Source organism: Oryctolagus cuniculus, chromosome 6 (assembly GCF_051225735.1).
Source record: "Oryctolagus cuniculus isolate XC-2025 breed Fujian yellow rabbit chromosome 6, ASM5122573v1, whole genome shotgun sequence".
Taxonomy (NCBI): Eukaryota; Metazoa; Chordata; class Mammalia; order Lagomorpha; family Leporidae; genus Oryctolagus; species Oryctolagus cuniculus.
In genome coordinates this window covers 167607525-167635134 of record NC_142872.1, presented here as the reverse complement: position 1 = coordinate 167635134, position 27610 = coordinate 167607525, and the positions used below count along the sequence as shown (strand labels likewise).

The 27610-nt window shown below is 62.5% G+C and overlaps 1 protein-coding gene and 1 long non-coding RNA gene across 5 annotated transcripts; one reads left to right on the top strand and one right to left on the bottom strand.

The window, feature by feature from the left end:
• The first annotated feature begins 4167 nt into the window (after nucleotides 1-4167).
• On the top strand, nucleotides 4168-15982 carry LOC100342609 (lymphocyte antigen 6D). 3 transcript variants are annotated; one of them, XM_089335808.1, is made up of 5 exons: nucleotides 4168-4284; nucleotides 5168-5499; nucleotides 11397-11891; nucleotides 12779-12877; nucleotides 14969-15982. In XM_089335808.1, the coding sequence occupies exons 3-5, from the start codon at nucleotides 11840-11842 to the stop codon at nucleotides 15151-15153; spliced, it is 336 nt and encodes a 111-aa protein (XP_089191934.1). In that variant the 5' UTR covers nucleotides 4168-4284; nucleotides 5168-5499; nucleotides 11397-11839; the 3' UTR covers nucleotides 15154-15982. The 3 variants fall into 3 exon arrangements, with proteins under 3 accessions (XP_089191934.1, XP_089191935.1, XP_069932008.1); XM_089335809.1 differs by having other exon boundaries at nucleotides 4174-4597; nucleotides 11546-11891; XM_070075907.2 differs by having other exon boundaries at nucleotides 4174-4597.
• Nucleotides 15983-20613: 4631 nt separating this feature from the next.
• On the bottom strand, nucleotides 20614-27375 carry LOC149126364 (uncharacterized). Of its 2 annotated transcripts, none has more exons than XR_016234968.1 (3): nucleotides 27212-27375; nucleotides 25959-26110; nucleotides 20614-21751 (listed from the first exon to the last, which is right to left on the bottom strand). It is a non-coding gene; the product is annotated as an uncharacterized LOC149126364 (long non-coding RNA). The 2 variants fall into 2 exon arrangements; XR_016234967.1 differs by having other exon boundaries at nucleotides 20614-21748; nucleotides 27212-27366.
• Nucleotides 27376-27610: the final 235 nt, after the last annotated feature.

Genomic DNA, 27610 nt, shown 5'->3' with positions numbered 1-27610 from the left:
TCCATCCGCTGGTTCACTCCCCAAACGGCCTCAATGGCCAGAGTTGGGCCAGACTGAAGCCAGGAGCCAGGAGCTTCTTCCCGGTCTCCCATGCAGGTGTAGAGGCCCAAGGACTTGGGCCATCCTCCACTGCTTTCCCAGCCATAGCAGAGAGCTGGATGGGAAGTAGAGCAATCAGGACTTGAACTGGTGCCCATATGGGATGCTGGCACTGCAGGCGGTGGCTTTACCCACTATGCCACAGCACCAGCCCCCACTCATAACTTTTTCTTTTGAACTTTGGAGCAATTAAGTGGAAAGAAAAGGAAGATAAACATTCTTATCTTTGTTTACAAAACTGTATCTTCCCCAAGGGCTGTAATTTGGAATTCTCTGGAAGAGCTCTCTGGAGTCCCAGTCCCGGCTCAGTCTGACGAGTCGGCGGCTCTCGCTTTGTGAATGTTCGAGTCGTCAGAGACCTGTGTTTAAGGAGAGCGGGGAGCCTTCTCCGCCACCCTGCATGTGGGCACTGTTGGAGCCCCGCTGCTCCACTCCCGATCCAGCTCCCGCCACGGCCTGGGACAGCAGCGGAGGACGGCCCCGGGTGTCTGGGCCCCTGCACCCACGTGGGAGACCCGGATGGCGCTCCTGGCTCCTGGCTTCAGCCTGGCGCAGCCCTGGCTGTTGTGGTCATCTGGGGAGTGAACCAGCAGATGGAAGACCTCTCTCTCTCTCTCTCTCTCCCTCTGTAACTCTGCCTTTCAAATTAAAAAAAAAATTAAAAAAATAAGAAGCCCAAAGTGACTGTCACCACGGCTGGCATCACCCCAGGCCATCAGCCCCAAGACTTCCCACCACCCCGTGCCCTCTGCATCGCCCACACACCCAGGGATGCAGGGCCTGGGGCCACAGCTCTGCCAGACCCTGGACAACACGGCGTCCCCCAGGCTCCCCGGGGGCAGGGCAAACTCCAAAGTCAGAGACCGAATCTAGAACTTTGATCCCGGGGCGCTGGCCGAAGGTTTCTTTTCGAGCCCATAGAAGCCCTGCTCGCTGTGAAGCCAGGGTCATCTCCACAGCCAGGGCGGTGTGACCGGGCAGCAGAGCAGCCCTGGGACTAGAGGGATCTGCCTTAACAGTTAACTGGTGGGGACTCACGTATCTGTGAGCAGATAGGGCAGAGCTGTGCAGAGCTTCCTCCATGTGGACACAGCGCAAAACACGTGCACACATGGATAGCGCAGACACGGCACACACTGTGCACACACGGATCACATGTAGACCTGCCCGCCACAGACCATGTGCCCACATAGTGCAGACACGGCACACACTGTGCACACACAGATCACATGTAGACACACCCACCACAGACCATGTGCTCACATAGTGCAGACACGACACACACTGTGCACACACGGATCACATGTAGACACACCCACCACAGACCATGTGCCCACATAGTGCAGACACGACACACACTGTGCACACACGGATCACATGTAGACCTGCCCGCCACAGACCATGTGCCCACATAGCGCAGATATGACACACACATGTGCACACACGGATACAACACAAACACAACACACAACATGTGAACATGTAGATACCAGGCATGGCATGCAACATGTGCACATATAGGTATGGAACACACAACACACATACATACATGTGCACACATAAGTAACATATAGACACACAACAGAACATGGCACACATACATATGACATGCAACAGGCGACACACAGTCACCATGTAGATCTGTCACCAGAGGGAAGGCCGTGGAAGCCGTGGGGTTCTTGTCCTCACGCAAGAAAGAATTCAGACGTGAGTCAGAGAGCGGGGTGATGAGGCTTTACTGGGGACAGGGCATCCGTCAGAACGGGGGGGGGGACAGAGAGAGAGAGAGTGCACAGTCGCTCTGTAGAGTAAATGCGGCCGCAACCAGAGACAAAGAAAGAGAAGCGACCCCTCCTCCCACATAGACCTTGACAAGTGGCTGCTCACAGCTGACTAGCGAAGCACTGCCCTGTGATCCTGTCCAGGGAGAGAGGACCTCCTGAGTTCTGCTTCTGTAACTCCAGTCATATCCGTCCTAATAAACCTGCCCCCGGGATCTTCTACATCACACCAGGCCCACCGGCCACTGAAGTGCGGTCCTAAGTCACGCAGGCTGCAGTTTACACCCACCAGTGCTGTAGCAGCTAAGGTGTGACGCTCATGAGCCTATAAATACGGTAAGAAACGGGATTGGGGCTCAGTCCTCGGGAAATGAGTCCCGCTGAGCCTGCTGGGTAATAAACCGCTTGATCCTCCACTGTCTCTGGTGCCTGTTTGAACGGAGGGAGTCTTCCCACCTCGGATTTCTGCAACAACTCGGACTGGGGAGAGCGAGGTTGGTGGTTGATGGAGAGAACACACCCGGGCAGGCCAGGCGGGGGCTCAGCAGGGAGCAGAGGGCTGAGTCTGCTTGCACTCCCTGGGTTTTTAAGGGAGTCTGTTTACCACGCCCACCACTCCCCTCTCCTCTAGGACAAAGGATGGGGTTCCTTAGCTGAAGATTAGCAAATTCCTCCCCAGATTTGCTGGCCTGGGCAGAGTGGGGGGGCTCCCCTAGGGCGTCTGAGAAGGTTTCAGGGCCCCAGGTTACCGGGTCAGGCAGCCCCTTTGGTCCTGAGGAGAGCATTCTCCTGGGAGCTGTCCCTGGGGGGAGGGCTGGGAGCACCTGGGAGGTCATCAGGGTCTGGGCAGGACTCTGAAGTGGGAGACGCTGGGCTTCTGGGGCTTCCCAGTAGGTGCTGGCTCTCAGGCCCGTCTCACACGCACAGAGGCTCAGTTTCTGACTTCCTGCCTAACAGATACATCATACAACACACACATGCACAGAGACCGTGTAGACACGTCATACCACACATGCACACACAGAGACCATGTAGACACGTCATACCACACATGCACACACAGAGACCATGTGGACATGTCATACAACATGTACACACAGACATGTAGACATGTCATATCACACGTGCACAGACACCATGTAGATGCTTCACATAACATGTGCACACACAGACACCAGGTAGACACATCATACAACATGTGTACACAAATACCATGTAGACACATTATACCACATGTGCACACACAGATACTGTGTAGACACGTCATACCACAGTGCACACACAGACACCATGTAGACACATCATACCACACATGCACTACACAGAAACCGTGTAGACATGTCATATCACATGTGCACACAGTGTGTAGACACGTCATATCGCACACAGTGTAGACATGTCATACCACATGTGCACACACACTGTGTAGACATGTCATACCACACATGCACACACAGACGGTGTAGACACGTCCTGCCATGTGTGCACACACAGCACACGTGTGCCATGACATGTGTCAGCTTGGTTTCACAGCCTCTGTTTGCAGGAGCGTGTCTTGTGTTCCACACACAGAGCTGATTCTCCCATTCCAGTCCCGAGTGGCTTGGCGCTGACCCCCCGAAGGCTGCACCCTGGCCAGCACTGGCTGGGCAGTGGCCAGGGATGGCGGGAGCTGCCTCTCCCCGCACGGCGCCGAGGCGGATTCCAGACGGCACACAGAGCCACCGCTCACCCTGTGGCTGCCGTTAGAGAATCAGACACGGGCAAGCTGGGTGCGGGGGCCCAGGCTGATCCGTCTGCAGCGCAGCCTGGGTGGGCCCGGGGTCCCCGTGCCGAGGGCGTCGCTGGTGGCGGGGGTGCTTTAGGGGCCCTGCTTGTGAGCCTGTGGCTGCCCGTGGCTCAGCCCTGGGGCTCACGTCGGGAGATGGCCATGGGAGCCTGGAGCCCGCTGAGCTATCATCTTCCGTTTCTGTCGCAGCCCGGTCAGCCAGGGTGTGGTCACAGTGCTGCGGACCCCCAGTTTCCCCCGAGAAATCGTCGTCAAGGACCCTTCCAGACCGGATCCTCCCCTGAGAGGGACGGGACACAGGCACTCAGCCTGCCTCCTGCAGGTAGGGGATCCGCACGTGGGAGCCCCTTCCTCGAACGAGGGGCCCGCCCCTCACCGACACTGCCGCAGGAGGCAGAGGGGGCAGGGTGCTCAAGGGCAAGCTGGAAACTCCTGGAAAGTCCCGGAAACCCCAGCCTGTGGCCACCACCTCTCCCCCGGCCGAGGGATCACAGGGAGCTGCGCCAAGGGCACTCGGCCGGGAGACGTGGGCCGGGCCGCTTGCCGGCTGCTGGCAGCGCTGATGCCCGGGAGTCAGGCCTGGGGGTCCTGGGTCCGAGGCCATATCCGTCTCAGGTTAGCAGGAGAGCTTTCGAAGGGAGTGGAAGTGGGGTTGGGACCAAGCGGCCGGAGGACAGGGCCAGCTGCATGTTGGCGCTGGCCGGGCGGACAACTCACAGTGGCTGCTTGCCACCTGCGGTTGTCGTCCCTGCCTCAGGACGCAGCCGGTGCCTTGCCCGGCGTCCGGAATCCTCAGACAAGCCCCGCTGGCCCGCTGGGCTCAGCGTGGGTCTGAAACCGACCTGCTTATCAGTATTTCTGAAATCAACAAGCAGTGTGGGTTAAGAGAAGAATTCTGAATACTGGCTCAAATAGACCAGGCAGCATGGTAAGTTTTTTTTTTTTTTTAAGCTTTTTTATTTAGTGAGGGAAATGCGTAGGAGAGTGAGGGCTTGGTCTAATGGAGACAGAAAAGTCCGGAAATTGAGCTGAGGCCACACGGAGCCGAGAGCAGGCTGGGAGCCACGTGCAGCAGGCGACTGGTTCTGAGCGGCTCCCGGCTCAGCGGAGTGAAGGCAGAGCGCAGGGACCCTGGGCAGCAAAGGCCACGCAGGGAACAGGGGTCCAGGGCCGGGCGGGCCCACCGTGCTCCAGGCCTTTGTCCACCTCCAAAGGGGCGTGGCCACGTAGCCCAATTGGCAGGTGGGCGCACAGGTGGGGTCCCTAGGGGCCTGAGGTCACACAGGGGCGTGGTGAGGGTGTGGTCTCCCGCTCACAGACCTGATCAGTCTATCCTGTCGGGCTGCCTCCAGGAGGCCTGGGCTGAGGGAGGGGCCGGGCCGGCTGCTTCGTGTCCATTTCCCGCATCGGTGCGGAAGCTGCGTCTCCCAGAACAACGTGGGTCGGATAGTAGGAGGGGGCATTTTTTTTAAAAAAGATTCTTGTATTGATTTGACAGGCAGGAGAGAGGTCTTCCGTCCGCTGGTTCACTCCCCAAGTGGCCGCGCGACAGAGGGCGCTGGGCTGGCCTGAAGCCGGGAGCCAGGAGCTTCCTCCGGGTCTGGCCTGGGGCCGAGCCCTTGGGCCGTCGCTCATGCTCACCTGAATTCCTGGCCCCGGCCTGGGCCTCTGTCGCTGTGACTGTCTCCTGAGGAGCCTTCACGGCCACACAAGACCCCAGGGGATACCCTCCAACTGGAGATGATCGGCACCGCAGCCACAGGCCCGGCCTGGACGCCCCACTCTCACCTGCCGGCCCCGCCCTTCAGTGCTCACCACACTCCACCGCAGGTACCTGTGCCCTTCTCTGAGCTGGGCTGTCCCTGCCCCGGGCTGCTCCTGGCCTGGGAGGCCCTGACATGTCCACTGAGCGGGCAGTCTCCCCGGGAGACGGACATGGTAGTGGGGACTGAGTGGCAGTCGGAGAATCCCAGTGCTGGACGCTGGGTGGGGGATGGGGTGACAGCCCACGGGGCAGGCCAGGTGCTGGGGGATGGGGTGGCACAGCCCCAGGGGGCAGGCCGGGTGCTGGGGGGATGGGGGTGGCACAGCCCACGGGGCAGGCCGGGTGCTGGGGGATGGGGTGGCACAGCCCACGGGGCAGGCCGGGTGCTGGGGGATGGGGTGGCACAGCCCCTGGGGGCAGGCCGGGTGCTGGGGGATGGGGTGGCACAGCCCACGGGGCAGGCCGGGTGCTGGGGGATGGGGTGGCACAGCCCACGGGGCAGGCCGGGTGCTGGGGGGATGTGGTGGCACAGCCCACGGGGCAGGCCGGGTGCTGGGGGATGGGGTGGCACAGCCCACGGGGCAGGCCGGGTGCTGGGGGATGGGGTGGCACAGCCCCTGGGGGCAGGCCGGGTGCTGGGGGATGGGGTGGCACAGCCCACGGGGCAGGCCGGGTGCTGGGGGGATGGGGTGGCACAGCCCACGGGGCAGGCCGGGTGCTGGGGGTATGGGGTGGCACAGCCCACGGGGCAGGCCGGGTGCTGGGGGGATGGGGGTGGCACAGCCCCTGGGGGCAGGCCGGGTGCTGGGGGATGGGGTGGCACAGCCTCTGGGGGCAGGCCGGGTGCTGGGGGATGGGGTGGCACAGCCCACGGGGCAGGCCGGGTGCTGGGGGATGGGGTGACACAGCCCACGGGGCAGGCCGGGTGCTGGGGGATGGGGTGGCACAGCCCACGGGGCAGGCCGGGTGCTGGGGGATGGGGTGGCACAGCCCCTGGGGGCAGGCCGAGTGCTGGGGGATGGGGTGGCACAGCCCCTGGGGGCAGGCCGGGTGCTGGGGGATGGGGTGGCACAGCCCCTGGGGGCAGGCCGGGTGCTGGGGGATGGGGTGACACAGCCCCTGGGGGCAGGCCGGGTGCTGGGGGATGGGGTGGCACAGCCCACGGGGCAGGCCGGGTGCTGGGGGATGGGGTGGCACAGCCCACGGGGCAGGCCGGGCCTGTTGGCCGCAGTGCTGCTGGGAAGGGTGGTGTCCCCCCAGTGGGTTGGGTGGGAACAGCAATCAGCCTGTGAGGGGCCTGGGGAGGGGAACGCAGCCGCCTCAGACGCAGCCCTGACCCCGATGACGCACAGGGTCCCGGCCGCCCCCAGGGAAGGCTCCCCGGACAGCCCTCTCTCAGCACCCACGGGTGGCCCGGCCTGACCACACGGAGCAATAAATCCATCACATCCTTCCTCCAGGGCGGGCGCCCGAGGGAGGCTCCTCTGCCCGCCCAGGGGGCTCCCCGTCTGACAGCGCTGAGCAGGGAGCGCTGGGAGGAGTCCACTCACTGACACTCAGCACACCTCTGTCCTGGGGGGGAGGGGGAGGCGGGCACGGCGGGAAGGCCTGGACCCTTCCCTTATCAGCTGCAGTCTGACCACTGCGCGCTCAGCTCTGCCGCCCGCCCCGCCGGGTGCACCCTCTCCACCTACCCACGGGCCTCGCCGTCCCCAGTCTGAGTGAGGGGCGCTCTCTCTCAGGTTCTGTCCCCCACCCCGTTCTGACGACGCCCGTACCCCTGCCCCCCTGCTGACCGCCGCCCTCTGTCCCACCTTACCCCTGCCCCTTGCTGACCGCCGCCCTCTGTCCCACGCCTGAATTCTTTCTCGTGAAGAGCCTGCCCCTCCCGCCGCCGCCACCGCTGCGTTGTGTCAGGTGCTTGGTGGCAGCCGCAGGGAGCAATCCTGGAAAACAGTTGGGGGCCCCTCCTGCGGAGTGGCGGGAGGAGGGGGCTGGGAGAGGGAGGCGGTGGGGCAGGGCGCAGGGCTGAGTCCCACAGGGAGACTGGCAGGTGCGGCCTGTCTGCAGCTCAGGCGGGTGCTGCTCTGGGGGCTGAGGCGCTCCTGGTCCCTCCCACCTTCCGGCCCGCAGCGCTCCCCACCCCCAGCCCACCCTGAGTTCCCAGGGAGAAGAGTTGATCTCAGCAGCTGCGCTGACGGGCCCCTACCCTGGCATTTCTCGTGACACATGTGCCCCAGGCCGGCGGCAGCACCGGGTCCAGAGTCCTCTGGGTGTGCTGCCCTGGGGGAGGGGCCCGGGCCTGAGCAACAGGGTGGGGTCCAACCGGGGCCTGAGGGCTATTGGCCTCTGGAGACTGGGCTGGCCGGGTCTTGGCAGCTTTGGGGACTCTGAGTCACTGGAGTGTTGGAGTGATTCAGGGGCCAAGGCCGCGGCTCCCCACATGGGGGCTCCCACGCCCTGGTGGGCAGACCCCAGTGCCCCATGCTGAGGGCCCACCCTGGGCCTGGGGGCCCGAGAGGGCTGTCCCAAGCCCACCTGCTTTGAACTGAGTGTGGGGATGTGGCCGAGCTGCTGACCACCCAGCCAGGGATGCAATAGACCCAGGAAGACCCTCCCATCCAGACCCCCGCCAAGGGCATGGGGGAGGGTGGGCCTTTTACACCCTCAACATCCGTCTGTGGCAGGCAGGGGTGCCGTGGTGAGGGATGGCAGGGGCTGCTCTCACGAGGGCTGGACGTGCCAGCTACCCTGGGAGGGTTTGCCCGTGTCCCACACTTTATGTGGTGGGCGCTGTGATGAGATCCACATCACAGAGAGGGAAACTGAGGCACAGAGAAGTGAAATAACTGTGCAAGGTCACCCAGCAGTCAGTGCCACTCTGCTCCCCTGTCACCAAGAAAGGGACAGTGCCCTCAAGCCTGCAGCACACTTGGCCCAGGAATCTCGGGGAGGGCTTTGAGCAGGGAGCAGCAGGAGCCAGCGGGGCTGTGGTCGGGGGTCTGCAGTGGGCAGTGCCCTGGTCAGGACCCTGAGCAGCAGGAAGGGTGCACAAGGTGGTGTTGGCAGTGAGCGGGGCTCAGAGGAACCAGAGGAACGCAGAGGTGTCTGGCTTGCCGGGGTTTTCTCAGCTCTGCATTGGTTTGGGTAAGGACGGTCTCGGGGCAAGCAGGGTAGCAAAGTGCTCAGTTCTGCAGGATGTGGGGGTGTGGTGGCCAGGGTTGGACGCTGTGGGCAGGAGCCTCTGAGGTCGGAGCCAACAGGCTCCAGTGGTGCCCCCTGAAATCCATGCAAGAGGAGACGGGGCCTGTTGCTGTGCAGTGCCCCCCACATTGGGGCAGGAGGACCACGGAAAGTGTGTAGAGGTGGCAAACAGTGGCTTGTGGCAAGGTCATCGGAGCTAGAACAGGGCTGGGAGTGCATGGGAATCTGGAGACCTCTCTGGGACCAGTGAGGAAGGAAGCCAGGGCGGGGTCGCGGGCTCGTGCCCCTTCTGGGCTAAGCACTTCGTTATCTCACTTGGTGCCACAGTCACCTTGGGTGGGTCCTGTGATTGCCTCCCCCCGATGACATCAGTGGGGCACACTGAGGTGATTCACGCCCCACAGCTGGTCAGTGAATTAGCGCTGGAGCAAGTGTGTGGAATTCTGAAGGGTGAGCCTTAACTGCCACTTGGGTTGACCTGTTCCGGGAAATACCGCAACACTGTCTCCTCCACCTTCGCCACCACGTTTGCTAGCAAAGTCACCACTGCTGCCACTGTCACCACCATCATCATCACCACCCAAACCACTGTCACCATCACCACCACCACTGTCACCACCATCACCACCACCACCACCCACCACCACCATCACATCACCACCAGCACCTCAGCAATACCACCACCACCATCTCATCACCACCACTACCATCACATCACCACCACCACCATCACATCACCACCACCACCATCACATCACCACCAACACCATCACATCACCACCACCATCAGCAGCAATACCACCATCACCACCACCAACACCCATCACCACCATCATCACTGTCATCACCACCACCAAAACCACTGCCACCAGTACCACCATCACCACCACTACCATTGCCATTGTCATCACTACCTAAGCCAATGTCACCATCACCACCACCACTGTCACCACCATCATCACTTCCATCACCACCACCACCATCACATCACCACCATCACTAACACCACTAGTCATACCATCACCCATCACCACCACCAACACCCATCATCACCATCTTCACCAACACCATCACTACCAATACTCATCACCACCAACACCACTGTCACCAGTACCACCATCACCACCACTACCATTGCCATCATCATCACTACCCAAACCACTCTCACCATCATCACCATCATTGTCACCACATTCACTATCATCACCACCACCAGCACCACCACCATTGTCACCTTCACTACCATCACCACCACCACTGCCATCACCACCACCATTGTCACCATCACCACCATCACTGCCATCATCATCATCATCACCACCCACACCACTATCAGTGTCACTGTTACCACCACGACCACCACCACTGCCATGTTCACCATCACCACCACCACCACCATCACCACCACCACTGCCATCATCACCACCCACAGCACTATCGCCACCACGACCACTGCCATGCTCACCATCACCAACACCGCTGTCACCACCACCACGACCACTGCCATGCTCACCATCACCACTACCACGACCACTGCCATGCTCACCATCACCAACACCGCTGTCACCACCACCACGACCACTGCCATGCTCACCGTCACCAACACCGCTGTCACCAGCAGCACCAGAGGCAGCTCTAGGCGGGGCTATGAGGGAAAGGAGCTACTGCGCCCGAGCACTCGCATGGTCTGCTCTGTGCTCACGTCTGCTGCTACCTGCAGGCTGAAGTGGTCTCCTCACTGGAGATAACTCCCCTCCCTTTTCTTGAAACAATTCTGTCCATCTCTTCCGCTTTAAAGCCTTCTCCCAGGAGGCAGAAACAATAGAAGGCGCCAGAAATGCGTCTCCCACCTGGCCAGCAGCTGCACTCATAAAATCCACCTGCCTTTGAGACCCCACACTACCGAGGACTCCCAGCTTCCAGGGGAGGCTCACGCTCAGCTCTCACCCTGGGGCAGCCATGTGTGGGCTCCTGGGGTGGCCAAGGTGGGTGATGAGGACCCGGCCCCTCGGGTCCTGAGTGACAGCTGCGGCTCTCGCCTCAGAGGACAGGTAGGGAGGGGGCAGCTGGTGCTGCGCCCCACCCTGATGGCTGCAAGTCCCCCCTCCCACTGGGTTGCCTGGAGAGACCAAGCTCGGCCCAAACAAACGCTCCTCCCTGGGACTGGTCATCAGAGTCTGTCCAAGGTGCTGTCTGGTGTCCTTATCACAGCTCTGCTGTTGCTCAGGGCTGACCCCTGCTCCCCTGACTTGGCAAACATGGTAGTGATACGGTTGCCAGGGAAACCTGGCCCCAGGCTTGGCTGCCTGTCGGAGAGGGGCTGTGGTCAGGGGTGGCTGCAGGGATTCTGTGAGGTGTGCCTGCAGGGTGGGGTGAGGCGGCATCGAGGTGCTGGGCTGCACCTGGCTGCTGGCCAAGCTCTGGGCGGGTGGGGCATGGTGAGCTTCCAGGGCTTTCCGGGGAGTCCCAGCCAGTGCGTCACACGTGGCAGGCTGGGGAGCGGAGAGTCACGAGTGGGCATCGATGTGGCTGGGCCCTGGTGCGTGACAGCCGGCAAGGGAAGCGGACCTTGTCTTGGGGGCCTCGAGGCTGTCAGGCCACGTCCCCTCGGGGAGGACAGCCCTCACCCTGGCCAGACGCTTCTCCCCTTGGGCCCCTGGTTTCCTCATCCACAAAGTGGGGTCCAGAGCTCACCCCGGGGTCCTTGCAGCTAGAGAGGTCAGGTTTCCCGCTCTCCACATTTTCATTTGTGTGACAGAACCAGAGCCCCTCCCGCCTCCGTCCCGCCCCCAGCCCAGCGTCCCCGGCCCCGCAGCTGCTCCCACACAGTCGGGTAGCCCTGTGAGGATACAGGGGGAAGATGCAGGAGGAACCCGCCCTGCGACACCTGCCATCTCTGACTCCCAGCTTCCAGTGCTGCTGTAGTCCAGCCCCGGCAAACACAGAGAGCCAGCCCTGGACGGAGCAGGAGCAAAGGCTGAGTGGCTCACGGGGGACCTGGAGCACCAGGGCTGGGCAGATCCCAGGGATAGGTCCTGCTGTGGGCATACCTCAGGCATGACGCACCTGTGGATGCTGGGCCGGGAGCAGGTGAGCGCGGAAGCCCCGCCCGGCCCCACTGGAGCCCTATAAAGTCCAGCTGGGCTCCTCCTGTGCACACCTGTGCTCCACACTGAACGCCGCCGCCGGCCCGGCCCAGGGATGAGGACCCAGCTGCTGTGGCTGCTGCCGCTGCTCCTGCTGGCACAGCCAGGTGAGTCGGAGGGCATCAGGACTCTGGCTGCTGTCCTGAGGGCCTGGGCTGACCTGGACGGCAGAGGCAGGCAGGGCTTCCAGGCACCCACAAGCGTGGCTGGGGCTGCGAGCAGGGCCACAGCCTGAATCCTCACCTGGCTCCCGGAGCTGCCTGCACCTCTTTGCTATTTTTTAAAAAATAGATTTATTTATTTGAAAGGCAGAACTCCAGAGAGAGGGAAAGGGAGAGGAAGAAGGAGAGGGAGAAGGAGAGGTGAGAGAGAGAGATGGGGGCAAATCTTCCACCCACTGCTTCGCTCCCCAAATGGCCACAACAGCCAGGGCTGGGCCAGGCTGAAGCCAGGAGCCAGGAGCTCCACCAGGTCTTCCACAGGGGTGGCAGGGGCCCAGGCATTTGGGCCATCACCTACTGCCTTCCCAGGAGCGTTAGCCGGGAGCTGGATTGGAAGTGGAGGAGCAGGAGCTGGGACCGGCGCTCTGATATGGGACGTGGGGGTCCCAAGTGGTGGCTTAGACCCCTGCACCCCAATGCTGGCCCCTCTTTGCCCTCCTGACTCCCGCAGAGGTGCAGGTGCGCTGGTACAGTCCTGGGGAGCTGCCCTCCACGGGCTGCGAGGGGCCCAGGGGCCCAGCATCCCTGGTGGCCTGGAACTCCAGCTGCCCAGAGCCTTGGTTTTCTGCTGGGGAAACTGGGCACTGCTGGGCCCTTCCGGAAGGCAGGGACAGGCCAGGTCTGTGCTGCTGCCTCCCCGGGGCCTGGGAGGAGCGGTGGGGGCTGGACGGGCTGGGGCCTTCCGAGATCACACGCACACCTGGGTGGCTGTGTGGGAGGCCAGGGCTGGGGGCAGGGCTTGGCCTCTGACCCCCTGGCCCCGCCTCCCTCAGCCCAGGCGCTGAGATGCCATGAGTGCACCGCGGTGGGGAACTGTGTCCAGCCCATCACTTGCCAAGACGCCACCCGCTACTGCCTGACCACATGGAACAGTAAGCACCTCTCCCCCAGGGTGGGGGCAGTGGGCGGTGCACAGAGCTGGTGCTTGAGGCCTCCAGCGGGCGGGGGGCTGATGGTGGAGGGGGAGGCTGGGAAGGCCTTGCATCTGAAGCAGGCGCTGACGTGGCCAGCAACGCTCTCAGCAAATGCCACACCTGTCCTGGCCCTCGTGGCTGCCCCATCCTAAGTCCTTAAGGAGAGTGGATGGGGTCATCCACACGCCGGGCTCCCCGTGGTGCCGGCACACAGGAAGTGATCAGGCAGAAAGAGGGGGTGTGAGAGCCCAGACTCTGGCTATTCATTGAGCCCTGATGACGTTCGCCAGCTGAGCCCTAATCCTGCTCACAGGCCCAGCTCTGATCCCTGTTCACACCAAACCCTGAGTCCCTGTCTACACTGAGACTTAACCCTGCTTACACAGCAAGCTCCCATCTTGGTCACAAGCTCAGCCCTGATCCTGGTCACACCTTGAGCCCTAATCCTGAGCCCAGGTCACTCTCAGCCCTGATCCTTGATCTCACACCGGGCCGTGACCCAAGATCACTCTTTGAGCCTTGAGTCTGCACACTGAGTCCTGAGCCCTGGTCACTATCTGGGCTCTGATCCTTGATCTCACACTGGGCCCTGACCCAAGAGCACTCTTTGAGCCTTGAGTCTGCACACTGAGTTCTGAGCCCTGGTCACTCTCTGGGCCCTGGTCTTTGATCTCACACTGAGCCCTGATCCATGGTCACTCTCTGGGCTCTGATGCTTGATCACACACTGAGCCCTGATCCCTGGTCACTCTCTGGGCCCTGGTCTTTGATCACACACTGAGCCCTGATCCCTGGTCACTCTCTGGGCTCTGATCCTTGATCTCACACTGAGCCCTGAGTCTGCATACTAAGCCCTGATCCCTGGTCTATTTCTGGGCTCTGATCCTTGATCACACACTGAGCTCTGAGACCTGGTCACTCTCTGGGCCCTGATCCTTGATCACACACTGAGCCCTGAGCCCTGGTCTATTTCTGGGCTCTGATCCTTGATCTCACACTGAGCTCTGAGCCCTGGTCACTCTCTGGGCCCTGATCCTTGATCACACACTGAGCCCTGAGCTCTGGTTACTCTCTGGGCTCTGATCCTTGATCTCACACTGGGCCCTGACCCATGATCACTCTTTGAGCCCTGAGTCTGACTGCACACTGAGCCCTGAGCCCTGGTCACTTTCTGGGCCCTGGTCTTTGATCTCACACTGAGCCCTGATCCCTGGTCTCTCTCTAGGCTCTGATGCTTGATCACACACTGAGCCCTGATCCCTGGTCTATTTCTGGGCTCTGATCCTTGATCACACACTGAGCCCTGATGCATGGTCACTCTCTGGGCCCTGATCCTTGATCACACACTGAGCCCTGATCCATGGTCACTCTCTGGGCCCTGATCCTTGATCACACACTGAGCCCTGAGTCTGCACACTGAGCCCTGATCCCTGGTCTCTCTCTGGGCTCTGATCCTTGATCACACACTGAGCCCTGAGCCCTGGTCTATTTCTGGGCTCTGATCCTTGATCATACACTGAGCCCTGAGCCCTGGTTACTCTCTGGGCCCTGATCCTTGATCTCACACTGGGCCCTGACCCATGAGCACTCTTTGAGCCCTGAGTCTGACTGCACACTGAGCCCTGATCCCTGGTCACTCTCTGGGCTCTGATCCTTGATCTCACACTGATCCCTGAGTCTGCACACTGAGTCCTGAGCCCTGGTCTCTCTCTGGGCTCTGATCCTTGATCACACACTGAGCCCTGAGCTCTGGTCACTCTCTGGGCTCTGATCCTTGATCTCACACTGGGCCCTGACCCATGAGCACTCTTTGAGCCCTGAGTCTGACTGCACACTGAGCCCTGAGCCCTGGTCACTCTCTGGTCTCTGAGAGCCCTAAGCCCTAGTCACTCTCTGAGCCCCAGCCCTATAGTGGTTACCTCTTGCTGTACATCCTGTAAGGCTGGGGAGTGATGTGGAGGCCGGGCAGGCTGTCAGCAGACCTGAATGTGCTGAAGGGCAGGAGTGGGTGTCATGGCCTCGGTGAACACCCCACCCTGTCCTCTGTAGGTCCCCCTGGCCAGAGAACGTTTGTTATCAAGTCCTGCGCTTACACCTGCCCTGGCTACCAAGAGAGCCTGGCTTACTCCAGGGCTTCCTGCTGCAACACGGATCTCTGCAACGGCGCTGGGAGCCCCAGGGCCCGCTGGGGGCTGCTGGCCCTCAGCCTCGGCGTTGCCTACCTCTGCACGTAGCAGGGCCTTGGCCCTTGGAAGGTGCAAGGCTGCAGGACTAACCAGGTCCCCTCGTGCCACCAACTGGCTGTGTGACCGCAGGCGTGGCACCTCGGAAGGATTCCAGAGAGAGTGGGCAGAGCGTGAGCCTGGCTGGAGACCCTGGACGCAGCAGCGCCTGTGCCGGTGCTGGCTGCTGTCCAGGGTGCTGTTTGGGGGAGTTTGCCCCCTGCTGGCCTCTGGGGCTAGCGCAGTTAGGCACCACGCCTGCAAAACCTGGTGCTAATGCCAGGGTCGGGCAGGCACCCTGGACACCCTCACTGTGGCTCTGGGGACCCTCAGAGAGTCTGGAGTCCTCCTCCACCATGTCAGCTGAGCAGGAGACCCCAACAGACGCCGCTCCTCCCCCCTTGCCTGGCTCTCAAATGGGCACCTGTCGTTTGGAATGGAAACTCTGTAAATGGGATTGGAAACCGGCCAGCCTGTGGAGGAAGGCCGCTGCCCACATGGCACAGATGCAGCCCGAGGCACCGTGTGGTCAGCGCTGGTGACAGCTGGGCAGGGGCAGCCAGCGCCAAGCTGCAGCTCGTGGTTCCAGAAGGGCCCCGTGCCTCTGCCAGGGCAAAAGCTTCGACCGCAGCCAGAACTCAGCGCCTGTGAATTCCATTCGACCACAACCAGAACTCAGTGCCTGTGAATCATTGCAGACTCTGAGAGCTCCGGGAGGGGGCAGGGTCAGCACTGGGCTCCAGACGCCTGGGAGACTGGACTCAAGCCCAGTGTGACAGCCTTGATCGGTTTGTGAGTCCTCACGGACCAGGTCCACTTTCAATAAAAGTCCCCCCCCAGAGTGGACGTCCACCCGTGGTGCATGTGGGGCTCTCTCCTCGCGGCTCAGCCTGCTTCCCCTTGGGCTCTGTGGAGAGACATGGGCTTCCCCACGGAGAGGTCCCTGCCTGTCCCTCAGCAGGGAGGGGGCACAGGGCCCCTCGCTTTTGCAGTCTTGGAGCTGGGTGGGGGTGGGTGCAGCACGGAGGGCAGGAGCCCCAGGGCCTTCCTAACAGCAGGGCCCCCCCCCCGCCTCAGCAGGCCCTGCTCTGCCTGTGCCTGTGCCTGCCCTGCCGCTCCCTCCCGGAGCCCCGAGCTGAGACCCACACCCTCGGGCTGGCTCCCTGGCACGTCACGTGTCTGGCAGTGACACACGGGAGTCCTGTGTGCACAGCCAGGCCACGGAACAAGCGCACCTGTGGGCACAGCCACCCGACGAGTGCCAGCTGTTGGAGGGGACCGGTGACTGCTGGTCAGGGCTGTGTCTGGCCTTGGGCACAGCACACGCTGCGTGCTGAAATACCACGATGTGCTCAGCGATGCATTAATCAGAGAGAGGAAAAGACCTGGGGGTGGGTGGGGGTGGGCAGGGGTCTACAGGCTCCTCCAGTATGTGTGAGAGGAGGTGGGGGGACCCATTGATGGTCCCTCCTGTCCCACTCGCACACCGGGTGTGGTGGGTCAGTACTCGAGGGTGCTGGCCCGCCTGCCTCCCCATCCCCATGCTCTCAGACCTGAGCCACAGGGATGCCTCCAGGATGGGGACCAGGACACCAGCCTGGCCGCGTGGGCCAGGGCTGCAGCGGTGGGGTGGGGCTGGGCAGGACCGAGGTCCCCACAGGATACTGCCCACCGCGGGGCGCCATGGCACTGTCCTGTCTGTCTTTAGCGCCTATTACGGGGGCAGAGCCCAGGACTACCTCCGGCCCCGGCTCCCCGGCTCCCCGGCGGGCACATTCTCCCCGTGTGTCCCCGTGCTGACCTCTTGCCTCTGCATGGGCTCCCACCAGGCAGTGTCCAGGAGAGGGTGGCAGGTGTGGGGTGTCGGGGCGTGGGGGAAGGTCGTCTGTGCTGAAAGGGGTCACAACTCCCTAGTCAGGATAGCCCTGCCCCTGCCCAGCCCGTCCTGACCCCCGCAACGGGAACCTCTGTGCCTTCCTCGCTCCCCTGCCCCTGTCCCTGTGGCCCCCAGTTCACTCCATGTCTGCTTCTGGGAAGACTGTGGCTGGGTGTGGGGGTGGGGAAGGGACACACTCAGGCTGGGCCTGGCTGTGTGGCCCCCATGGGAGCAGGTGACGTCCTTTAGAAGGGCCAGGTGTGGGGTGGGGGTGGGTGCAGGAACCTGGGGGCTGACATCTGCACGGGGTGAGGGGGAGTGGGTGAGGGCTGGGCAGAGGGGGAGGAACCTGGAGGAGCCGGGCTGGGGAAGGGAGTGGGGCAGACCCCTCCCCACCCCGCCTCGGGCTCTGCCCCAGAGAGGACACTCACCCCATCTCCCTCACTGAATCTCTGAAGCAGAGACCCTTCCCCCGCCCCCTACCGTCCCCTCCATGCCCCTCAGTTCAGAGAGTCCCGCTTGCCCCGCACAGCCCAGAGTGGGAGCGCCGTCCTCCTGGCCAGGCCTGCCCACGGCCTCCAGGAGGCTCAGCTGCGCCGGGTCCTCCCCCGGGGGCTCCAGGCTGCTGCGCCCCAAGGCTGGCAGAGGGGATCCATCACTATAGCAGCCCCCAGCAGGCTTCTCAGCCCTTCTGTGAGGTCGGGTGGAGGCACCTGGACTCACTGTCCCCCCAGGGACACTGGGCGGGAAGTGGGAGGGCAGCAGCTGTGCGTGGCAGCCCCCAGGACTGAGCACCTGCCTGGCCGTGCCCAGCCTTCCCTGCACTGCAGGAGGGGGTGCAGCCGGGTGCTGGGGTGCAGCCACCGTGCTGGGGCACTCCCTGCCTCTTCTGTGGCTTTGCAGGGCTGCCCCTCATCACCCTGGAACCCCTCGTCCCCTGGAAGAGCTCCCAAAGGGCCCGGGGCCCCTGCAGGCCCACGGTCTGGACCGTGCCCAGCTGCACACACAGCAGGTGTCTGCGCTCTCCTCACCAGGTGATGTCGGGTCAAAGGTCAACAGCTCCTGATGTGTTGACAAGGCTGGGTCAGGCAGGGCGGGGGCAGGGGCAGGGCCGGAAGGAGCAGCTAGCGGGACAGTGGGTCTGGAGGTGCAGCGAGCAGAGGGTGGCCAGGACATTCGGCCTTGCTCGGAAGGGGGGCTCAGCAGGCAGGCAGATCGGTGCCTGGGCTATCGCTGCGCCTGTGTGTGGATGGGTGGGGTCTACAGCGTCTCCCACAGGCAGAGGGACGTCTGTGTTGTCAGGGGCATCTCTGCTCAGCAATAGCAGTCACAGCTTGGAATCGGCCAAGGGCGGCCCTGCGCTGAGAGCCCGGCCGCCCGGCCCGGCTGCCTGGCTGCCGACCGCCCCGCCCTGCCCCTCCGCAGAGACCCGGCCCGGTGTGGGGCAGCACCCAGCCTGTTCCTCGGAGTGAGGCCTCCGTGAGGTTTAGAGCCGCGTCCGCTCGGAGCCAGCCCAGCCCGAGCCCGCGACAGCACCCGCCTGAGCACAGTGCTAAAGATATCAGGACGCTTTGTGTCTCGTGGGTCACGGGTCCGAGTCCCCTGGGCCCCGTGGGGTGCAGCTGGGGTGGGGGCACTCGCCAGGGGCAGTGCAAGGTTCAGCTGGGGAGGGGAGGAGCCTGCGGGAGGTGGGGCTGAGAAATGCCAGGCGCCCAGCGAGGGCTCCCTGTCCTCCACCTGGAGGGACGCCTGCCTGCTCCCCATCCCCTTGCCCGGCTTGCGCTGGCCTGGCGTGGAGAAGGGCGCTGTCCGCCGCGGTCAGGGGCCTGAGACAGCAGCGCTGGGCTGCCCCAGCTCCTCCGCCCACAGCAGCCTGCCTGGCCGGTCAGTGGCGGCCGCCGGCTCGCAGCCATTTCCGACGCGGTGCCAGGCGTCGTGTGCCCGCTCAGTCAGCAGGAAGCAGAGGACCCAGGGACCCTGGCCGCACGGGGCTGCCGTGGGTGTGAGCGACGCTGTGATTTTTGCTGCGGCCAGGGTCCGAGTATGTGGGTGCCGGGCAGTGGGCCTCCAGGAAGGGCTCCGGCCCCCCGGTGGGCGCCAGTCCAGGGTGGGCAGGGAAGGCACTGGAGTGGCAGCTGAGCTGGGCGGAGCCCCCCCCAGCCTGGGGGTCGAAGTGCCCCCCATACACCACACGGGAGCCTGAGGATGCCCATCCTCCTGCTGGACTGAGCTGCAATGGCTGGAACCCGAATGCACGGCTGGCTTCCTGTGGCAGGGCTCGGCACTCCCCAGTGGCGACCACGTGCGAGCGCCCTCACCCTCCGGTCTCTGTGGCCAGCCTCACCCATTCTGGAATCGACTCAGGGGACCAGGCCTATCCCACGCCTGCCCCTTTCTCCATCTTCCTCCTAAGAACATGGGCCACAAGGACGCTTGAACCTGCTTGTCTGGGGACAGGTGTGCTGGCTGCGGTCCCAGGTGACGGCCACACAGCAGGCACCTTTCTGCCGTACCTGCTGCGTAGCTTACAAGAGGTGACACGAGCTTCATTCTGTCATGAAACTGAGTACTCCCATGGGGCTGGCATTGTGGGTTACGCCACCGCCTGCGAGGCCGGCATCCCACATGGACGCCAGTTCAAGTCCCGGCTGGCATTGTGGGTTACACCACCGCCTGCAAGGCTGGCATCCCACATGGACGCCAGTTCAAATCCCGGCTGGCATTGTGGGTTACGCCACCGCCTGCGAGGCCAGCATCCCACATGGACGCCAGTTCAAATCCCGGCTGCTCCACCTCTGATCCAGCTCCCTGCTAATGGCCTGGGGAAGCAGCAGAAGGTGGGCCAAGTGCGTGGACCCTGCACCCATGTGGGAGACCCAGATGGAGCTCTGGGCTCCTGGCTTTGGCCGGGCCCAGCCCTGGCTGTTGTGGCCATTTGAGGAGTGAACCAATGGGTAGAAGATCTCTCTCTCTCTCTCTCTCTCTCTGACTCTCTGTCATTCTGCCTTTCAAATAAAGAAATAATCTTTAAAAAAAAAAAACAGCAGCTGAGTAAACGCTGGGCACCCGAGCACAAGGACCTCGACAGGTGCCACCAGGGCCAGGGCAGCCCGAGGGCCCCTTGGCTGGGAGGCCCGGGCCGGGGCAGCGGTGGACCGCCGTGGGGCGGTCGGCAGAAGCTGGTGCCAGTCCCTGGGAGAAGTGTTGGTCCCCTCAGCACCCTTGTTTGCTGGGGACTTGGGGTGCCTGGAGCATTCCTGCTTCAGCTGCTGGACTGAGGCCACACAGGGCTGAGGGCTCAGGGGGACTTGTCACAGCCAGGGCCTGGAGGGGGCAGGCCTTGGGCTTCCCACGTCCACTGCTAACTGTGGGGACCGGCCTCCCACGTCAGCTTCTGCTCACACCGCAGTTTCCTGTCCCGCGTCCTCACCCGGGCTCACTTCCCTCGCTCACGGCGGCGGTCCCGTGGTGGGGGATGTGTCTCGCTGTTCCCTGTTGGTTTGGGACTCCTGCCGCTGGACACACCCGCTGCACCTGCCTGCGCGCAGTTCCGGCCCTACCCGGCCGTCTCCCGACAGTGCACGGACCCAAAGGAGTGAGTTCACAGAGGCTCTGCCTTTACTCTCTGGAGCGGGGGTGGGGGACCCCTTCACCGGCGTGGGGCACTGTGCCCGCCCCACAGGAAGCTCCGGGGAAAGGAGTGGAAGGTGGGCTGGGCTGTCTCAGGTTCCCACAGGTGCTCAGAGTGCAGGTGTCAGACGCACGCCTCCCTCCTCCTTGTGGGTGTCATGGTTGACACCTGGAGAACCCTGGCTCGCAGCGAGGCTGTGTCCCGACAGCCGAGGCCGTGAGCTGGAGACACACGTGGTGCCCTGGGCCACCGCCCGCCCGCCTTGGCCACACCCGGAGCACGGATGATGTGAGCCCACGCCCAGCGCAGAGCTGACTGTCCTGTGTAACAGGCTGAGCGCGGCACAGAGAGCCAGATGTGGAGTGGCCGGGCCCGCAAACCCGAGCATGCGTGGCGCGGTGCCTGGGGCCTGTGCGAGGTTGGTGCATCCGCACGCCTCGACTCGGCTCCAGGGCTTTCCTCGGGAGCTTACCAAGGCTGTTAGGGATGACGGGAGCCCTGTTGCAGGGATTCAGAGGCTGCGTCCCCGTTCGCCATTTTCACAACCTCGGAGCGGGGGTGTGGGCACGTGTTCCCGGGCTCAGACCTACTGGGCGGAAGCTCCTCGGGCAGGGGTGGGGGCCCCCTTCTCCACAGGCGCAGGACACAGTGCCCGCCAGGCAGGAGGCTCCAGGGGAAGAAGTGGAAGGTGGGCGGGCCGCCTCAGGTCCCCGAGGGCGTGCAGAGTGCAGAAGACCAAGAGCTGGGAAGTCCAAGATGGTTCTGGAGAGACTCGCGGGCAGGTGTCAGACGCACATCGTGGCCAACGCGCGCAGGGGCTGCCTGATTCCGGCCCTGCTCCGGCTGCTCTGCGGGGGCGTGGGGCTCAGCGGGGACGCCTGCCTCCCGCATCACAGTATCCAGGCTCCAGTCCTGGCCCCGCCCCCATCCAGCTCCCTGCTGATGTGCCCGGGAGGCAGCACACGATGGCTCAAGTGCTTGGGCCCCTGCCACCCACGTGGGAGACCCGCATGGAGGGCCAGGCTCCCGACTGCAGCCTGGCCCAGCTTTGGCTGTTGTGGGCATCTGGGGGGAGATCCGGCAGGAGATGAACACTCGCTCTGCTTTTCAAATAAAAAATAAACAAACAAATAGTAAATAAAATGCTCCAAAAAATAGCTTTAGGTTTTAGAAAAATTGTGAGGCAGAAGTCCTACCAGTGCTTTCTAGCAGTCGCATTTGCTCACAGACTTCCCCAAACGGCTTCCTGGAGCACAGAGTGACACACGGCCTCTGGGAGCCTGACAGGAGCAGGGCCCAGAGACGCTGGGCCGGCACAGCAGCCCGGGTGCGGCGACTGGGGATCTCCCGGCAACCGTGGGAGGCTCCGAGCGGGTCAGGTGTGAAGTGGGCCTCAGTGACAAGGGGGCCCCGTGCCACAGCGAGGCGGGGGCCGGGGAGCTGCTCCTGTGACATCCGGGAAGGAGGACGGGAGACTTCCTTCCCCGGGGGCCTCGGTGGACGCCACCCTGGGGGTGAGGAGGCATGTGACCTGCTTCTCAGAGCGGCGCCAGACACGCATCCAATATGGAAGGGGCCTTGGGCGGGGTGGAGGAGCCTCTGGAAGGCACAGCAGTGGAGAGGAACGGTCAGGGGGCAGAAGCCTGGACTGGGTTCTGTGGGGATGTCAGCTGCCCGAGAGCTTGGCTTCAGGCGTCGTGAACGTCAGAGCAGCGTGAGCCCCAATGGTGCTGAGCCGCCCCCAGACACACACAGGTGCAGCAGATGCCGCAGGGCTGAGGGGCCCGCAGGCCAGGCAGCTCCCAGGCCACGGCTGGAGCCACAGGTGAGGAAGGGCGGCATGGCCATGCCCAGCGGCTCAGATTCAACAGCAGAGAAGGGGGCGGTAGGCTGATGTGTGGGCTCACACCTGCTGCCGAGGCAGGAGGCCCACGGTGGGTTCACACCTGCATGAGTTCACACCTGCTCAAGGCAGGAGGCCCATGGTAGGTTCACACCTGCGTGAGTTCACACCTGCTCAAGGCAGGAGGCCCACGGTGGGTTCACACCTGTGAGAGTTCACACCTGCTGAGGCAGGAGGCCCACGGTGGGTTCACACCTGCTGAGGCAGGAGGCCCATGGTGGGTTCACACCTGCGTGGGCTCATACCTGCCAAGGCAGGAGGCCCATAGTGGGTTCACACCTGCGTGACTTCACACCTTCTCAAGGTAGGGGGCCCACGGTGGGTTCACACCTGCATGAGTTCACACCTGCTCGAGGTAGGAGGCCCACGGTGGGTTCACACCTGTGAGAGTTCACACCTGCCACTGTGACACACAGACATGCCCAGTGGAACTGTCAGGATGTCTGCCTTCCCCCAGGCCAGTAGTACCTGGAGAGCAAGGCCAAGCGGGTAGCTGGGAGGAACCTGCTCACCACGGGGAAACCCTGCAGGGGCCCAGAGAGGAACCTGTGGGCTTTGCCCTGGTCCCATTGGTCCACACTGACTTACAAAACAAACGGCAGGGCTGGTTGGGAGTGTGGCTTAGGCACTGCCTGGGAAGAAGGGTGTGGGTTCAGTGGATGGCACCCTCAACACAGGGATCCCTCTAGAACACTTCAGCTGCATTCAAGGCACTGGGGCTGGGGCTAGGAAAGAGCAGGCTTGGAGTGTGGGCCCAGAGACGCAGGTGCTGGTCTGCTGTCAGCTGAGGGCCCCTTTTCCTCCACCGTGCACCCTGGTGAGGCCCCGCCCTGCCCTGACACCAAGACCCCTCCTCTCCAAGCAGCATGGCAGACCTGGCCAGGGCAGGAGGGCATGCATGGGCTCAGTTGCAGACCAGAGGGCCCTGCCCGCCCTGTCTGCTCCCTCTGGGCTGGGCCAGGCCCTGGGCTGCAGCTCTGAGGAGGGGCCGGGCCCCAGGAGGCCATGTCAGAGTGGGCAGTCCTGGGCGCCAGGACCCCACTCCCACTCTGCTGCCCCCAGGGAGCAGGGCCCCAGGGTTGCAGGACACGATGCGTGGTTCCCGGGCCAGGAGCTGTGGGGCCACACATTCAGGGTATGGCCAGGGGCTTGGTGTTGGGGCCTCCACCCCTTAGCTGTGCCCACAGTTCCCCGTGGACCTCAGAGGCCAGCTCCAGACTGGCCTGATCCCCGCCTCCCTGGAGTGGGCTGAGCGGAGAAACAAGTCCTGGCCCAGGGCCACAGGCGAGAGTGGCCCAAGGACAGAGCGGGGCCGACCCAGAGAATGTCAGGGCCAGGCGGGGCTGGCGCATTCTGGGAGCCAGGCCATTGCACCATGCTCCAAGGCTGTCTGTGAGGCCAGTCTGCATCGTGCTGCCCAGGGACAGCTGTGACGTCCTGGGGCATGAGACCCACAAGGGACCTGCCCAGCGTCTGTGCTCGTTGAGGGGGTGGTCTGCAGGCCCAGCCCCCAGCTGAGGGTCCCCCAGGAAGCAGGGGCAGGAGGAGCTGACTGCACTAAAGAGAGACCAAAGTGCAGACTCCGGTACTGGCTGAGCCCTGCTCCACGTGGCTCCTGCAGAGCCCAGGCCTGTGGCTCCGCCCAGCCCAGTCTGTCCATGCCCACAGCCCCTTGCTGTGTGCGTGGGAGCCCTGCCCTCCTGGACCTGCGGTTGCAAGCCCGCTCCTCTCCTCCTACACCATCCCCGTGTGGCTGACCCCCGGCCCCTACTGCAGCCAGAACGTGCCCACACCCCAGGCTCCGGAGGCCCTGCTCTGCGGTCCTTGTCAGCAGTGACACTGGAGCCCCCCAGGACCTTGTGCAGGGGGCAGTGTGTCCCGTGGACACTGCATCCTCCCAGGTCCTGTGCAGGGGGCAGTGTGTCCCGTGGACACTGCATCCTCCCAGGTCCTGTGCAGGGGGCAGTGTGTCCCGTGGACACTGGATCCTCCCGGTCCCCTGTGCAGGGGGCAGTGTGTCCTGTGGACACTGGATCTTCCCAGGCCCTGTGCAGGGGGCAGTGTGTCCCGTGGACACTGGAGCCTCCCGGTCCCCTGTGCAGGGGGCAGTGTGTCCCGTGGACACTGGATCCTCCCGGGCCCTGTGCAGGGGGCAGTGTGTCCCGTGGACACTGGATCCTCCTGGTCCCCTGTGCAGGGGGCAGTGTGTCCCGTGGACACTGGATCCTCCCGGGCCCTGTGCAGGGGGCAGTGTGTCCCGTGGACACTGGAGCCTCCCGGGCCCTGTGCAGGGGGCAGTGTGTCCCGTGGACACTGGAGCCCTCCGGTCCCCTGTGCAGGGGGCAGTGTGTCCCGTGGACACTGGATCCTCCCGGGCCCTGTGCAGGGGGCAGTGTCCCGTGGACACTGGAGCCTCCCGGGCCCTGTGCAGGGGGCAGTGTGTCCCGTGGACACTGGATCCTCCCGGGCCCTGTGCAGGGGGCAGTGTGTCCCGTGGACACTGGAGCCTCCCGGGCCCTGTGCAGGGGGCAGTGTGTCCCGTGGACACTGGATCCTCCTGGTCCCCTGTGCAGGGGGCAGTGTGTCCCATGGACACTGGAGCCTCCCAGGTCCTGTGCAGGGGGCAGTGTGTCCCGTGGACACTGGATCCTCCTGGTCCCCTGTGCAGGGGGCAGTGTGTCCCGTGGACACTGGATCCTCCCGGGCCCTGTGCAGGGGGCAGTGTGTCCCGTGGACACTGGAGCCTCCCGGTCCCCTGTGCAGGGGGCAGTGTGTCCCGTGGACACTGGATCCTCCTGGTCCCCTGTGCAGGGGGCAGTGTGTCCCGTGGACACTGGAGCCTCCCGGTCCCCTGTGCAGGGGGCAGTGTGTCCCGTGGACACTGGAGCCTCCCGGTCCCCTGTGCAGGGGGCAGTGTGTCCCGTGGACACTGGATCCTCCTGGTCCCCTGTGCAGGGGGCAGTGTGTCCCGTGGACACTGGAGCCTCCCAGGTCCTGTGCAGGGGGCAGTGTGTCCCGTGGACACTGGATCCTCCCGGGCCCTGTGCAGGGGGCAGTGTCCCGTGGACACTGGAGCCTCCCGGGCCCCTGTGCAGGGAGCAGTGTGTCCCGTGGACACTGTATCCTCTCGGTCCCTGTGCAGGGGGGCAGTGTGTCCCGTGGCCCAGGAAGCCTGAGGACACACAGCTGTGCGAGCAGTGAGCAGCAAAGGCAGAGGCCTGCGCTGTGGTCTTTTGAAAGACAACAAACATCCCAGTCCTAAGGAAGGACTGTCCAGGCACCCAAAGGCCAAGGTTCAGCTCCAGCAAGTCTACCCCGTGACATCAAATCCGCACCAAAAGGTCAAGGGCACAGAGGATTCTGGGAGCAGTAAGGGGAAGAAACCAACAGACATGGGCTCCACGTACCTGACAGCCATGACTCAGCAGAAACCAAAAGACATGGGCTCCATCTGCAGCCATGACTCAGCAGATACCGTGCAGCCCAGGAAGGAGTAGACGAGTTTCCCGGCTCTGGAGGGGAAGCCCGCTCACCGAGGGTGTTCACGGAAGACCCACACCTCAGAAAGGAAGGAGAGATGAAGACCTCCAGAGGACAGAGCCGAGGGCAGTTATCACCGCCCCGCCTGCCCTCGGGTGAATTCTAACGGGATTTCTTCAGACTGCAGGGATGGCGCACTCACACCCAGGAGGAAAAGCCACGCTGGGTCCTCACACGGGCCAGCCCAGGGCCTTCAACGTGGGGTGGCGCTGTGGTGCAGCGCGTGAGGTGCTGTTTGCAACACCAGCATCCAAAACGGAAGCGCTGGTTTGAGTCCCTGCTGTTTTGCTTCTAATCTGGCTTCCTGCCAATTTTCCCCGGGAGGCAGCAGGTGATGGCCCAGGTGCCTGGGCCCGTGCCATTGACATGGGAGACCCAGAAGCAGCTCCTGGCTCCCGACTTCAGCCTGGTTCCGCCTTGGCTGTTGAGTCCATTTGGAAGTGTACCAACAGGTGGAGGCTCTCTCTCTGTCTCCATCTCTCCCCATATCTCTATCACTCTGCCTTTTCAATAAATAAATCTTTAAAAAATATTCTAGTATGGCAAATTTTTCCTATCACATATCATTATGTGACCCAAAGCAAAACATTAAAAAATAGAATAATTACATTATTGCTCTAAGAAGTAGGCATCAAAATTCAAAATTTGGGGAAGAATGGAGTTGCATGTGTAGAGTTTCTCATTACTATTTTCTCTTCCATTTTATTCCTTTTCCTATCTTTACAATTAATATTGCATTGGCTTTTTAAGATTTAAAAAATTTATTTGAAAGTGAGAGTTACAGAGAGAGAAAAACAAAGAAAATCTCCCACTTGGGCCATTTGTTACTGCTCTCCCAGCCATCAGCAGGGAGCTGGATTAGAAGTGAGCAGCTGGGACACAACATTGCTTTGACAATATATGAGAATAGCTTGTTAACCAGCATATGCCTTCTGTAAGCCTCGTGGTAACCACAAAGTAAAAATCTGTAATGGAAACTTCATAAACGGTAAGCAAAGTTTCAAACACATTACTGGAGGAAGTCACTTAGCCACAGGGCATAGAGAGGGAGAAAGGAAGGAAAGAATCACAAACAAACCAAGAGTAGCGAATGGACAAAGCAGTGGTGCTAAGTCCTTACCTATCAGAACTTGCCTCCAAGGTGGATTAACTCAGTTCTGCAACTCAAGACATGAGCTACTGAACTGATGAAAGAGCAACAGCAGGAAGACCGCACTCTGTCTCCCAGGGAGCTGCCTCTGCTCGCAAGGACAGACAGGCTGGAGCTGGAGGAGACTCGGGGAGGAGCCCTGGACTGAGTGCCAGTTGCCCGGCTTGGCCTGCCCCAGGCCTGCTCTTGTGGGTGCTTGGGAGAATGAAGCAGCAGACGTAAGATCTGGTCTGCCTCTGTCTCTCTTTGTCTCTCAGTCTTTCAAAAAAAATTTTTTTTTCAGAAGGTGAAGGGATGGAAAAAGATGCTATCGAACGGAACAGAAAAGAAAACAGAAGCAGCTCTAGTTCTATCACATAAACTAAGCTG